Source organism: Cupressus sempervirens, chromosome 11, assembly GCF_028749045.1.
Source record: "Cupressus sempervirens isolate cs-2001-9-10 chromosome 11, ASM2874904v1, whole genome shotgun sequence".
Classification (NCBI taxonomy): domain Eukaryota; kingdom Viridiplantae; phylum Streptophyta; class Pinopsida; order Cupressales; family Cupressaceae; genus Cupressus; species Cupressus sempervirens.
The window spans coordinates 110,987,808-111,003,996 of record NC_143128.1 but is presented as its reverse complement, the minus strand read 5'-3'; the positions used below and the strand labels follow the sequence as shown (position 1 = coordinate 111,003,996).

At 37.7% G+C, this 16,189-nt stretch overlaps 1 protein-coding gene across 1 annotated transcript in view; it reads left to right on the top strand.

Moving 5' to 3' along the window:
* The window catches only part of LOH1 (RNA-binding CRS1 / YhbY (CRM) domain protein), a 50,482-nt gene extending 35,110 nt beyond the window's left edge, over positions 1 to 15,372 (top strand). The window contains exons 3-4 of the mRNA XM_089810265.1: positions 13,724 to 14,131; positions 14,356 to 15,372. Coding sequence (XP_089666391.1) covers positions 13,724 to 14,131; positions 14,356 to 14,943 — 996 coding nt within the window. The 3' untranslated portion in view covers positions 14,944 to 15,372. The remainder of the gene's footprint in view (positions 1 to 13,723; positions 14,132 to 14,355) is intronic.
* The last annotated feature ends 817 nt before the right edge of the window (positions 15,373 to 16,189 follow it).

The following is a 16,189-nucleotide window of genomic DNA, read 5'->3' as shown; positions in this document are numbered from 1 at the left end:
GTTTCAGTGTGAAAACCTTATTATAAATCAATTGTGCAAGCCTTTACAGGAAGTTGTGCTTCATTTGCGTTTTATAGAGCTATATAATTCTCTCTGTTACATGTGGGTTACGTTTCCATAACCCTTTTTGGTGTGTCACCTCCTTAGTTTAAACTTTAGGCTTAGGTTTGGTTTTCAGTAATTTCCCCTTTTTTTCTCTCAAGTTTTTCTTTAAGTTTTAGAGGTTATCACTGAAGGAGCTGGCCTAGAATCCGGAGGTTTCATTTCATTATCCAGTCTCACATAGTGAAATGTATCCCCTGTTAAGTAAGGATTATTGAACGTTTCCAGTTTCAGTAAAGGGTGCAAATCCTAAAACTTAACATTGCTGTGGTGGAGAGACCTCTTGAACCTCAATTTCTGTAGCAATTGGTGGCAATTGTGGGTCATCTTGAATTTGTGATGCCCCAGTATCCTCGAACCCTTGTACATTCACTTCCTCTTGTTGTTGAGGTGCCGAGATTTCACCCTCTTTTGGTTCAACTCTCTGAGGAGAACTCTTTCTTTTGCCCTTTCCTTTTCTCTTCTGAGAGTGATAGTATCCAAATGGTCTGTCAAGTTGGTATATTGTTTCAGGCCTTATTGGTGATTGAGTTGCAAAGGTAGGGATGGTGACTTTCTTCCCTCTACCTTTGTGTAATGGGCACCCCTGAATGTCCCAAAAAACTAAACCAAATTGTTGAAAGGAATTATGTCAAACAGTTTGCATTCAACCTCTTATTTCTCCGTTTAATGTTTTAAACCCCTTATAACTCCGGAAATCAAACATTTATTTGTTTGTTGTGTTTTGTGCATGGAATTGGTATCATACAACATAAACAAGAAAGAAACTACAATAATATGCAAAGTGGAAATGAATTGCTGCCAATAAAATGTTATTTTCAGAATTCACAAAACCAAATACGTGACAGAGTTATCAACTCACTAATTACTTCAGCATTATTGACATAATACTACAGCCCATGCTTTCGAACTTGCTGCTACAGTGCCGCGTGAATAGTGTCGCGTGAATAGTGTTGCATGAATAATGCCGCATGAACAGTGCTGCTACAGTACTTTGTCCTTCAATCAGTCCACTACTTTCGTAATATCATTCCCTCAAAGCGGCATAAGCGTCGGACAAGTAGTGAAGAAGATATGAGCAAAATACCAAATCTGCCTGTAGTTGGAAATGCAACTAAACTGCCTGATAATGAAGCCGATAACAAAGAATTTCAAAGGCCAAACCCCAAGGGAATGACGTCTAGAATGTTACAAGAGAGGATAAACGTCCTCAAATGCCAAGAACGGAGTTGCAACTCACACACCAATTTCTTCTCATATTCAACCTGTCTAATGAAGCCACAAATGCTTCCTTTTATTCTATTTCCAAGGGTCCGCTCAACTCATATGGGCAATGTGGGATAAAAGATGTGTATTATATAAAACATATATTAAAATACCCCTTATGTCTCCCTTGGGTACACATCCTCATAAAATAAATATTAAAGTAACACTTTAATATTTTACAATTAAATTAGACGTTACTTTAATAAAACTTCAAGCATTAAAATGTATTAGCAATCGGACTCCGAATAATGCGAGTGATAGCTCATCGGAAAGCTCTCACCGAGGAGTATCAAATCCAATCACCAAAATTGACCTGCATTGTGTCCTGTCGACTTACTAAAAATAGTAAGCATGCCTGAAACTGAGTAAATCAACTTCGTTTTGGCCCAAACTGAAAATGACTAGGCCAAAACACTTCAGGATCCCATTAAACCCTTCATTAGCCCTCGGGACCATGTAGAACAAGGCTAACGCACACACACTTGGTCAACTGCTAAAATGGGGACATTACACTTTGGCTAGGTGGGCTTGTGCATGAAAAATTACTGTCTCAGGTATTCAATCAAGTTTAAATGGTTTCTTGATCCAATCTTGCGTCATTTTGATGACGTGCCTTGCTCGATGGTTAATATTATCATTCTCTTCCTTGTCAACCTCAGCATTCATAATGGGCTATTCCCCAATTTTATTTTTGTTGAACAAAAGGTAAAGCAACTCCCTTGAGTCTTGTTGCAATATCTGCAATGGAATCTTTATTTTTAAGGCCTTTTCTGCCAAATACAAAGTCATCCTACAATAATCCCTGATACAGACATTGTAGTCATTTGTTGCATTCATCTATTGGTCTTCAATAGCTTCTTCATGTGTGGATGCTTTTCCTGCTAGATACTGTACTCTCCCGATATTATGAAAACATGGCCGTGGAGAATTGTACTCTTCCAAGGGATACTGATCCCATTCACACTCAAAAGAAGGAATATCTTGCTTCCATTTCACTTGAAAAGGCCCTATGGTTAGAGGCCATGTCCAACACTGTTTACGTTGTTTTCTAACTAGGTCGTATGCAGATGATAGTTGTCGGGCAATCTCTAAGAGAACAAGTCTGTCCCTAGGATACCTTGGAAGCTTCTTCGGGTTGACCATGGTACCAGCTACCCTTAGATATGTGAATGTTCTGAATTGAATGTAATATGCTCCGAGTGCCATTATCTGTGCCACTGCATCGTTTGATAACCTCTTTTCATAATCTCCTTCTATGAATCTGATTACGGTGAATATGAAGGCATCATTAACAATTCTGTATTCCTTGCTCTGCCTTGAGAGTCTCTTCTTTACCAATTGTGAATAGACAATATATGGCCAAGCATTAGGATCTTGTATGCTGCCTCTTTTGTATAGCCCTGGATAGTCTGTTGCCCTCGCGGCTAATAAGTACACCAAGTAGGACGTCATGTAGAACTTCCTTTTGTTATTTACCTCCAACTATTCACACAAATTTTCACTTAAGGTAGTGGCCCAATCAAGTGGCATCTTCGCCGTCTTGATAGTCTCGATAAAATGTACCATGAAGATATTTAGGTGTCCGGCTGTCGGCAAACCCATTACTCTACTCAAAAGTATGATTGAGTATGCAATATCTTCCTTCATATATCCCCTTGTCATGTCTACTCTACCGGTTGTCTTCCCCAGAGGAGTCTTCTCTATAAGATAAGAGGATTGGATGATCTCAGAAGCCTCTTCTAAGTGCTCTCTATACCATCTCTTTGCTGCCTCATAGGTTAACTTGATAAATTGATCGAAGATGGAATAATTTCTCAATGTTGTTGGGTCGTAGATCGAGAACGATATCACTTGTAACACTCTTAACAACCCTCTCTTCAGGGACAAAGTGTTGTGCAAGTGTCATAACGAGCTCTGAAGATTGCACCGATACCGGATGTGAAGTTGTGTTGACTAGTCCAGATCGGATAAGTGCAAAAACCATTTGTGATCTCTCGGTGGGCTTGTTGCAAATCTTAAGAAATTCCCTCAAATCCGCGTGTCCCAATTCTGTATCCTTGATTTCTAAGGAGTCATCATGAAACCTTGATTTTGTTGGAGGAAGGCCTTGGACCTTGAAAACCAGTGGTTTCGGTGCCATTTTCTCGCCCATAGAAGCTGATGAGGATGCCATTATATCTGCATAAAAGGGATGCTTATTAGTTCAAGATTGAAAATATGGATTAACAGTAACCGACTTGTACAAAACCAGAAAACTAGATCCTTTGAAAATATTTAAAAAAAAAAAAAAATCCATTTAACCCTAAATTGCAAAAAAAAAATGGCGCACTTGGCGCACCATTGTGAAAGCAAATTTCCTATATGAAGTGCGCATCAACACACCTCAGCGCACCCTCATTCTAGACTTGGGAGTTAATTTGTTTGAAGTTTGTTGTTCGTGTTTGTTTTATTTTAAGGTGTGTGCGCACCTCATGAGGTGCGCTGGTGCACACCTTAAATACTTCGAGCTTCTTGTTTGAGTGAGGTTTCTTTTTAAATTTTAGGCAGAGTTTGGTGCGCTAAGGAGGTGTGGTGATGTGCACCAACTTTCTTAATATTATGTATTTATGTGCTTAGGTTTTACGGAGCGGGGTGGAAGCAAACAAGTTGAAAGCGCACCTACTTAGGTGCACAACTGCAGACTGAGGAGGACTCAGCAAAGCTATAGCAAAGCGGGAGCTTGGAGCGGAGGTGAACAAGATGAAAACAAGCAAAGTGAAGAAAAAGAAAATGGGGGGACTTATATAGGCTGGGGTCGGTTAGGGTATTGCGCAGGTGCACAGGTGCGCATCAAATTTTGTCTTCATCTTACTTTTTGGCGCATTGGCGCACCTCATCAGGTGCGCTGGTGCGCCCTTTTGTCATTTTGACTTGTTTCTTCTCCAAAATGATCTTTGATAACCAAGCTTCCTCGTCAAGACCTGGGACGTAAACTAGGGGGCTAAGGTAAGACCTCAAAATGACTTTGACCCTAGACTAGGGCCCCGAAAAAGCCCAAAAAAAGTAGGGGGTCCCCATTTCAGTCAGAAATGGGGCATGTGTTGTGGAACTACAACAGTTACCCTGAAAGAACTTGGTTGTTTGATCCATTGTTACCACCGTCATACCTCTATGCTGGGGAATATTAAATACTTCTTCGACCACTTGTCCGTTGATGTTAGCCAACACTCTCTTCCCTTAATCAAAAATGATGGACTTGGTCACAATATCAAATTGGGATGTACATTTCATTACCAATTCCGGACAAGGCAAGGTAGGAGGGAAAGTCACCGCATGTACAATTCCGCTCTTGAAGATCTTCTTCGCCATGGGGGACTGTCCTTCCTTCAATCTATCCTTCAATTGTACCATGTTTACCGTACTGATATTGGTATCACTTAATCGCCTCACTTTTGAGAAGAAGGTGGTCTTAAGCATCATGTCTTCCTTGTCTTTTTTGGTATTTGTTCCCTTTGGATTCTTGCTTGCACTAACATCTACCAGCCTAAACACTTATTTCTGCCCCTTCGTTCTAAATGATATAGATTACACTTATCAATCTCCAACCTTCTTTCTATTGATGGAATCTAGCTTATTTCTGCCTCTCCAAGTCCTATTTCTACACTTATCGATCTCCAAACTTCTTTCTTAGGGATGGGATTATCACTTATTTCTACCTCTTCATTTCCTTAGGATGGACTACACTTATCAATCTCTAAACTTCAATTCTAGGGTGGTCTAACTTATTTCTGCCTCTCCAAGTGTCCTATCATGAAATCTACACTTATATCTATAAAGTTTTTGCAAATTCTTTGGACTAAATATAGATTGGATTCTATCTTCTTTATCTCCTTATAGCTTGCTGTGAATAACTTCAGATTATTGCCTATAATTGGATTAGAAATGTAAATCAGAATTCTGTCTTTTACTTCTACAATTCGTATGAGTGCAGTAATGACTAAGAAGCAGACTTGTATTTGTTCTTGTGTGCTCTTAGACTTCATCCTTACCCTATATAATTATAGGAGTCAAGGGACAAAATCATTTGCCTAACCTTTAGAAGTCGGCGACTTTCGAAGGATAATTAAATATTAATTACAAACACAAACAATGTTGTTAGATTAGTATTAATACAAACTCTTAAGGATGGACGCCGATCTTGCAAAGGGAATAATGCAAAGACTTGGTCCTTTAGTTATCATGCTATATCAGATTTGATTGATTTGTTATCAGATCAGTATGCTTAACAAGTTATAGATTTAACAATATCTCCTAACTTCAACCTATCAATGGAAATGATGAAGTGGTGGATGAAAAGTGCAAGAAGAAGATAAGGGAAACAAACCAAGCAAGAACAAGGAATAAAATCTGCTTTTAAATCCATCTTCACCTCTAAAAATGAATGAATGAGAATTTTACCTTAAATCTATCTTTACCAATAACTAGGTCTCTTCACATTCGGGTCAAATCTCAGAAATTTCAATCCTCCTCCAAAATATGATGCCCTAGCAAATGAATTGTTTGCAAAATCTGCTCATGCCACTGAATTTTGATCTTCTTGCCAAAATTGCCCAAAATTGAGGAAATCACTGTCCTAGGGCAGAAAAATCTGCTCTAAATCAGAAATTTGGTTCTCCAAATTCGCCCAAAATTGCCAAAATTCAGACCTTAAATCGCTTTGCCTCTTCACTAAATAAAATCACCATAGCTGAAAGAAGAAACCACTGTCAAGGAGGAAAAAATCAGACTCTCTCAAATTTGACCTAAGGCAAAAATTGCCTAACTTGCGAAAATCAGATCTGCTCCTTCAAATTGCCCTAGGGTAGAAACTGCCCAACCAAGGAAGAAAAATCGCTGCCAAGCAACGGAAAATCAGACCCTAAAAATCACCTTAGGGCAGAAATTCGCTCCCTTAGAAGAAAATCGCTCCAACTTGCAAGAGGAGTTGGAAAGAATGAATGAGGAAATAAGAGGGGGGAAGCCCCTTCTTATACCAAACTTTTGCCTCCTTGAATAGGGCCGACCTGCCTAGAGGGAAACAAAATTTAAGTTAGTCCCCCCAATTAATGGCCCAGATTTAAATGAAAATTAAATTGACTTAGCCCTATAGTGAAATTGGAATTTGCAAAATAGAAACAAGGAAAGCCTAGGAGATGTCAAAATTTTCATTTAACAATGCTTTGGTAATAAAAATATCATTAAAATCAAATCTAGCTAGCCAAAATCGATTTTCAATTCCAAATTACCAATTTCCTTTAACATTTCTAAAATCCCCTAGGCAAAATTTCAACCAAATTAATGCGATTTTGCAATTTAATTCAATTTCAATTTTGCAATACAATTTCAAATTTTTAACAAAATAAATCCTTTTCCTGGCAGTTAAAATTCAAACTTCAATTTTTATTTCACTATCAAAAATTTCCTTTTTACCAAAATAATTCAAGATTTTCCAAAGCGCTAGATTAAACAAATTCATTTTGAAAATGCTCAAGCTTATACAATTATTTCAAATTTTCAAAAAAAATCCATCTAAGTCCAAAATTTATAAATTTATCTTGCTAGATATTGTTTTAACCATCGAAAAAATGTCATTCAATTTTGTTTTGCCTAAGGACAAAATTACATGTTCCGGAAAAATCAAGTTTCGCACTGGGTGAAAAATAAACCAAATCAAACGCCTCCTCCTGGCCCGAAGGTGTCCAAGGTGTGAAATTATCAATTCGAAACCTTTGGACAACTCCAAATTTTGCTAAAGCAACTGAAAAATTTCAAAAAATCCGTGAAAATTGCCAAGGCTTGCCCGAAAAAGGGGGTCCTTAAAATGTTTTGGGGCAATGATGTGAAAACCTCACAATAAATACTTGCAGCCTTTGGGCATTTTTCTTTTTGCTATATATGTATGTGATATCTGTCATTTGACAATTTTCCATGTATTGATCTTCCAAATTGTCTACGGTGAATGGTTTATCAATGTTATGATATGCATATTTGAATTTTGACTCTTAATATAAAAATTCCCCTATGTTTTTAACGCTTCCCTTGAGTTACTATCCCCAAAATTTTGGCTTCGACCTATCCTCGTACTAGAAACATGTCCTTGTAAATTTCCCCGTACCAGAAACCCTGTGGAGCATAGGAGTTTCCGACTTCCAAGTCAACATATTGGGAAACTCAAGTCACATTGTGTTGAGTTTTGAGATTATCGTAGGCGGTTACCTCGGGACTTTGATGGTCACTTAACACTCGTCCTTATCTCCAAATAGATTGTTGGGATTCAATACGGTGAAGACATCAATATCAATATCCGAATGCATTTGTACTCAATATCAAAGCTGCCTTTCACCACTGTGTATATAACGACTCTTGAATTTCTCTTAAATACCACAGTTACTTCATCTTTAGCATGTTTTTCCACTTAGTGTATCATGCTTCCATGGGGTTTTAGGAACAATGTCGGGTTAACAAGAAATGCCAGTGATTGCTTCGAGTTTCAAAACTCAATAGACACTCAAGAACTGTGCGAGCTACTCTAAATCGTCAGAGGTTCAAATAGTTTGTGGAAACTTGTCGAGTTCCAAGTACTCATTTGGGACATATCTCTTCTTATAAGAAAGTTGGGTTGTAATCCATGTGGCTTCTAAATTATTCCTTGACAAAAAATGCCGAATGGAGGGAGGGAATCTGATGTGAAATAGCTAATGTTTTTGACCTTTATGGTATCCTATGCAGTGGATCTTAATATCCTAAATTGGCACATTGGAGATTTGCATACCACGTAAACTGTATGGAGGGGTTCTTGACCTTGTAGAACTTTGATACACTCTCTTCCGATTTCCCGAGTAGGCGCTGGGTTGCAATGGATGTTATGGAATTCCCAATGACTTTCAACTTTCATTTTCTTGATTAAGGTTTCACCATTCAACATATGTTGATGGGACCTCCATTATCCACAATGAGTAATTATATAATACACTAGGACCTTTGCATCTCTCCCTATAATCTTCACCATTTTTGCTTTTACAATCACAAATAGTAAGACCTTAAATGTGGAATAATAAATGCTTTGAAACTTTAACTGCTGCCATATTTTATTAAATTTTAACTTAAATCAAAACATTGGTGAAACCTTTGGGCCCATATAATCACTCAGAAGTATTTCAGGGGTGCTGATCCACATTCTATTTCCTCGCTTCCTTTGGAAAGTTGTGGCTCTATGGTGTAGTAGACTCTTAAAAATGATGCTCAGTTAGTTAAGAGTGGCCTTTTTGGATATGTAAAGGAGGCTCTGAGGCTATGTTTTGGTCTGATAATTGGGATGACAACCCTCCTATCTATGCACCCTCATCTTTAGACTCTTTGTGATTCTTTTCTTGTTGGTGGATGGGATAAGGTGGTTCACTATAAGACCTCTTTTTACTTGGGCCTTGCTATTGGCTATAGATGGAAGGACTCTTTAGATTGGCCACCTGGGGACTCAGAGGAGGATTGCCGTGAACTCTCTAGGATTTTGGCTTCTAGGGAGTGTTGCTCATTGTTTGGGTTGGATATTTTGGCTGGGGGTGGTGCTTTGTTTGGTAAATACTCTGTTTCTGCTGGGTACCAGGAGCTTGCTAGACAATTGTTTGGAGATGCTGTGGTGCCTCGGTGGAAACCAATTTGAAATAAATTTTCCTTGTCTAAATGTAATTTCTTCATGTGGCTGGTGGTTCATAATCGATGTCTTACACGGGATAATCTTTGTAAATGTGGATTTCAGGGCCCCTCATTCTATGTATTGTGCGGTAATGGAGAGGAGTTTGTCTCCCATTCTTTCTTCCATTGTTCCTACTCTACCTAGTTTTGGTACCTTTGGTGGAATGCTTGGGGTTGTCCTTGTAGGCATGCTTCCTCCTCGTCTTCTTTCTTGGAACGGTTGGGGAGTGTCCCCACTAAAGCCTTTCTTCTTCAGGCTACATGGATTGTTGGTCCTTCATTTATTCTTTGGCATATTTGGTTGGAGAGGAACAAATAAATCTTTCCAGATGTTCGGACTGGAGCTATGCAAGTTTGGAGGAAGATTTCCCACTCTCTACATGAAACAATTTAGTCTAAGTGTGTGTTAGGTGGGGGTATGGCTTCTAGTGACCTTACCATTTGTAAACGCCTCAATCTTCATCTTCAGGGAGGTGCCTTAGAGGCAGCAAGTCAATGGTTTCATGGCCTTCCCAGATAACATAGGTGGTAGATGAAGAGTCAAGTGAGTCATGAGTGGCATTGGACTCCTCCACTTGGAGTTTTTAAAGTCAACATTGATCGCTCTTCCTAAGGGAACACAGGTTCTGTTGGCATTGGGGGAGTGGCTTGTTGTAGTTTTGGTGATGTCCAATTTCTTTTCTCAGTGCATAAGGGTTGTCATACTAACAATCTTATGGAGGTGCCTACCATCTTACATGCTGCAGAACAATAGTGTTTGAGGGGACATCGTAAGATTATTCATGAGTTTGCCTCCCAAGCGGTTGTGAACTTGCCTACTTCGCAGGATCTTGAGGATGTTAGTTGGCCCCTGGCTTCAGTTGTTAATCAAACTCTTCTCTTTTGTAGTACTCTGGAGTCCGTTTGTTTTACTTACATCCCTTGGGAGTGGAATGGAGTTGCGGATTGCTTAGCTAAATGGGCCTTTGATCATGTGTAGGATTGGAATGTTACGCATAGGGGGAAATTACCCCTCGAATTATCTTGTGAATTTGACGACCTTGTTGATTGGGATAGAGCTCCTTGCTGAGCTCTCCCTTTTTATATCTCATCTTGTCTCAATAAGTTTTTACCCCTCTTTTGTAAAACAGTGGTGAAACAAAACTATTCTAGAAAAATGCCAATTGCCCGATTTTCAAACATTTTCCTTGTGCCTCAAGAATTTAGTCATGTGACCATGTATAAATGATACCTTTGATCAATTCTCTTGACTTTCTACCCTTTTCCATTATGGTCTTCTTTTCAGTCTCCTCATACATTCTCAGGCCATGCCCATTTGATCATTCCACAAAGTGTTATCCTTTTGTGCTGACATAGTGTTGCTCCTTACAAAGATAATCCGAAGATATTAGAACATGTAAGAATTACCGAAGATCGCCATTCTAATGGGACAGTAGTGAACATTGAAAGTTTAAAACTGGCTGCATTGAAAACACAGACTACATTGACCAATCATGAGAATGGACTTGAGAAGGTTCTTTTAAGCTATATACAAATAAAAGAGCAAGAATCTGGCAAGTTTTTCAAATAGGGGCCATGATCTGGGCTATAGGAAAAAAACAAGGAATTAAAACACACAAAAAAAAAATCCATTTTGGGTCCTAGAATGGATCACGAAATGAGACTTAAACAGCATTTTTCTTCAAAATGGGTTCAAAACCATCCACATATCAATGCACAATCCCAACTTATTGTTCCTGATTGTTACATTTTAAAGCAGGTCCTACATATATCAATGAATTGGACCAAGATAAAGAAGAGCTTAAGCATTGTCTAGAGTCAGAGGAAGGAGGGACAGTAAAATAATCACGAAAAAGGTCAAGGAAGATGAATTGGACTAGAGTTTATTCTTTTTAAGCAAGGATGTATTTCCAGGGCATGGCGAATATGTGTCGTTCTATTTGATGACGAGGAATATAATCAGAGGTGAACTACTAGAGATATTAGAAGAGTTTATAGGAATCAATGTTATGCAAGTTCAATCTTCTGGTACAGAACTAGTTTTGGGTCCTAAAATAGTAGAAATGGTCTTCTAAATTGGTGTAGAGCATCTCCAACTGTTCAATATGGAATGCTAATTCCAAATATTAACAAGCAGACGAGGATGGCATCTCTAAATTCTCAACAGTGTCAACACAAATTGCAGGTTAGCACTGCAGACCTTTTGAGGCCAGGCCTCCCAAAATTTTAAAAGGTCATTTGAATAAATATTTTATTATTGGGAATCTGTTGCAAGGATGAACAGAAGAGGCTCCAGGATTTTTATCATATTCTATGAAAGAATGACTCCACTATAATGTACATACATAGTTCTTCATGAATTTAGTTAGCCCTGAAAACTTAGTAAAGAAGCAGGCCAAAATAGCTCTAGTGTCAACAATGGAAAAGGAATAGCCTTCTATTCCATCCTAGCAACGAAATACTGAAGTAATGGTGATTACCTCCGACTCCATCGAATTGGACTGATGGCAACCATAAGCAAAACAAAGTATTAACATCATTCATAAACATACACAATTTTTGTTGCTCAAGTGATGAACTTTTGCAAATCATCTATCACAGTTCCCTCTTCAGCCTGCTATCTGGCCCCACTTTGCTAGCAAGTAATTTGTGCAGATGACCTGTTTAAGGAGACGCTTCATTTCCTCTCGTTTCAATGTTTTCACCTGCAAGGCCTTTGGGTTTTAAATTTTTTATAATAATGTGAGACCACCCAAACTTTAGTATTTATCATTTATGGGAATCCTCTATCACAAATCTTTTGGTCAAGGAAACAGTGGGAACACAAACTTTTAAGCCCCAATAATCTCACTAGATCAGGTGGATTATTTTTGTAACCTGAGATTTGTCTATTCATATTGCATGGCTGATATTGACAAATTTGTTTGGGGACTACTAACTGTATGGATAAAAAGTGAGCTGAAACCAACTCTTGTGAAAACACATTTCTCTTTTTCTTATATTTTCAAGAACAAAAATATAGTCTCTGTAGCATATTTTGCTAGCAATATCATCACTGTCGCATGTAGTTATTTTGAGGTTTTTCTATGTTATCTTGAGTTTCCGGGAGGGGGGAACAGGGAAATGGGTTTTTGGGATTTTTTTTTGGCTGGAGCAGGGGACAGCGATATGTATATATAATATAATATAAGTCTAAATTTTCAAATATATCTATGAATTTCAGAATACTTAACATTGTCACATTCATCATAGCAACATAATTAAAAAAAATAAATTCCATTCATTAAATCAGCATAGAACATAGCATCAAACCGAATCATCATCTAAGAATACTAAACTCTTAAGAATAGGAACATAGGATGACATCAAACGAATGAAATGAGAGAATCAATCTACTTCCAGGTATTGAATGAATCAATCTGCCATAGCTGGACGATATGTTTACACTTTAGAGCCCTTGCTTGTGGTTTTTGGAGAAGAATTGAATTTATTGTGCCAAATCTTTCCTAGACAGGTAGCAGCACTCTTATCTGGGCAGTAATCAGCTACAGCAGTGTATTTCTGGGTGCTTATGGCTGCTCTCAGAGCCTTACAAAAGCTGGAAGTTCTCTGAGTATTCCTCAACTCAGCGGCAGTCATTTACAGTTCTGTGATATGAATATCAAACGCAATTCTAATTTTCAATCATTTTCAGGTTTGGTTTGTTGAACAGAAGTATGACTTTCAAGTCATAGTTGGATGCTAAATTTGTAGTGACTTCCAAAAAAAAAACTTTGAACATATGTTACTAATAACATATTTTTTTACTTTAATGACTTCCAACAAATGGGGTCCACGAATGATAAAAAAGTGCCATTTAGTAATTTTTTTTTGAATTAAATTTTATTTTGAAATCAGAAACCTCAAGCAATCCCCAGGAATTTCAACGTCAGAGGGAAACACATTGACCGTTTCCAATTTTCCTGCTTAGGTGTGGACGGCTTGGAAACATTTCCAGATGTCCCGAAGTCCTGAAAATGGGGGCAGTGTTCTAAAAGTGGGGCTTAGAGCCAGAAATGTTTCCCGGGTAACATAAAGTTTTTTTGCCGTTTTCACCTTTTGCTGGATGTATCTGTTTGTTATTCATTTTATGTTGTAATTTTGCTTTTTAACTATTTCTGAAACTCAAAATGGGGGCGGTGTTCTAAAACTGGGGCTTAGAGCCAGAAATGTTTCCCGGGTAACATAAAGTTTTTTGCCGTTTTCACCTTTTGCTGGATGTATCTGTTTGTTATTCATTTTATGTTGTAATTTTGCTTTGTAACTATTTCTGAAACTTCTCTCTTCTCACCTTATTTTACCAAAGCGGCCCAAGTGAGGTTTATGTATAAAAGAGTTGATCTCTGTTCAAGTTTAAGCATATTTGGAACATCAGGCAACTTAGCATTTCAAATCCATCTTGGCTGCAGGCAAATTGATAACCGCAAGCATTGCATTTTAGATTCTCGTTTGTTTTCCATCCTGTTTAAAGCTGCAATGTTTTTTAAGTCTTTGATATTCTTAACCTCTTTAGTAGGAGAGTTCTTAATTTGTTTTCTAAAATTTCTGCATCTTGTTTTGAGGAAGAACTATTTAACTAATAACCATTTTCTTTGGACAATTTAAGGCTCAAAGAAAAGAGGCTCGCTTGTTAGCAGCTTTGCAGAAAATAGAGCCTAAACATTCTTCAGATACCACACACGACCCTGAAATTCTTACTCCAGAAGAGCACTTTTACTATCTTAAAATGGGTCATAAATGCAAGAATTATGTTCCAGTTGGTAGACGGGGGATTTTTGGAGGTGTAATCTTGAATATGCATTTACACTGGAAGAAGCATCAGGCTGTTAAGGTAATTGTCAAAACGTTCACTCCAGATGAGGTTTGCAAAATAGCAACAGAATTGGCAAGACTGACTGGTGGTATTGTACTGGAAATATATGAAGGAAACACAATTATAATGTATCGTGGAAAGAATTATTGTCAGCCACCTACTGAAATTATGAGCCCAAGGATTACTCTCTCCAAGAATAAGGCAAGAGATCCTACTCTTTGCTGTATTCACTTCATTTTGAAGCTGCATAGGCATCTCGCTCTTTCTTTGATGTATTGTTTTAATAGCAAGATATGTCTTGATCTTACGTTTTCTGTTTGGAGAAATAGAACTCGTTGCAATCTGCATTTGTTTTTAACTTTATGTTTATGGATACATACAAAGCAACTTGTGGCCTCAAAATTAAAATGGCGTTTATGTTCCAGGCTTTAACCAAATCTAAATACAAAGAAGCTCTCCGATCAGTTAGGATCTTCATACCAAGATTGGAGAGTGAACTAGAAATGCTTCGCCAACAGGGGAAAGGTGAAGGTCAGGAGAGTAAAAAAAATGGTATGCAGATATCAAACAATCGGAGATGCGTGACAGAACACGGGGCAGATAGGGAAGTTACATTCACAGGGCACTTTTCTGAGTCTAAAGAGGATGTTGTGGAAAATGCAAGAGAGATGAAAGAGGTTTCTGATTACTGCGGGAGTGAAACCGATCATGTTTCTGGCACAGATTTTGGCGTAACTTCAGATTCAGAAGAACTTTCAGATTTGTTTGAAACTGATAGTGAAATGGATACAGATTCGTGTAGTGAACCAGAAGATTCATTGTATTTAGACAATATTGACACTCCACAATTGGAGGGTGACAAGTCTGTTGTTGATTTTTCCAAAGATGAGGCCAAAACGTCTGAAGAGTCAAAGAAGAGGGATGGGTTGGATGATGATTCTTGCCATCCCGAACTTGATGAAGTGGATAAGTTGTTCCTACATGTTAGTACACTTCTGAAAAAGAAAAAGTAAGCATGGATTCAAGGTTTGTAGTTATATCACGATTACCCATTTTTAGTTTTGATTACTTGAGAGCAAGTTAAACTCAATTGTTTGTGGAACTCCATGACAATTCTCATTATTGGCTTGCATCTTTAAGAAACTATAACTCTTATTGACACAGCTATGGTTTACTCCCTCTATATGCCTTAGTGGTAAGTGGGACCTCTATGTAATGAATGGACAAGTGCCTTAGCAATGACTACTTTGATTCTATCAAATGTTAAAATAAAATTAACTACCAGTGTCTTCCATCTACCCAAGGATAGACATTGACCACGGGCAAAAACCTGCAGATTAATGAAACTTAGAATTGGCACATAGTCATTATGTACTTCTAACAGATTATTCTTGGTTTAAGATTTCACAGGATTTCATTATAAGTGAATGGTAGTTTATCTCCTCCAGGGTCACTATCCATTTGTCTTTCCAGTAGCAGTGCTTCCATCTTATTGAGTAACAAGTTGCGTTTCCTTTTCATTGTGGCTAGGAGCCCTTGTATATTCACATAATTTATGAATTTTCTGCTGCTATTGTGAGTTTATTTAAAAGGGAAAGTGTTATCAAGGCCCTGCTTATCTTTCTCATGCGTCAAGAAAATGCGGAAAATTCTTATCTTGAAGTTTAGTTGACATATTATTGAATGTGTCATTTTTCTATTGGTTAAAACAGAGTTATTTTCTACTTGTTTAAAATTTAGTGTTAGTGTGCAACTACAGTGTAGGAATTTAATTTGTATAATATGTTGGGAGGGGCCAATAATCATGCATCTCTTCTTTCGTGGCCTATATTTCTACAGTGGGATCACCAAAACAAAAAATTGTGATAATTATTATTTATTTGATCGGTAAACGGCCGAAGCTTAGATTAATTATTATTATTTGTTGAAATTAATTATTATTATATGTTAAGCGAAGGTAGATTCGAACCCAAGACCTCCCCCATGAGAGACTCGCAAGTTACCATTGCGTTGTAGGCTTTTGCCTAAATTGTGATCATTATTATGCACCCCTGCCATGAAAGGATCACTTGATCAATTAATTTTTCAATTTAATCTTTCCTTATAGTTTGAACAATAACTTCTAATATCTATATTAGAATAAACAATCAAATTTTATCTAATTTATCATTTGTTTGTTTATTGTCAACTAAGATAATAAGTGAATGAAGAGACTCTTGGAAGTAAAACTCAATGCCTACAACAACCTCTTTTCTTGGT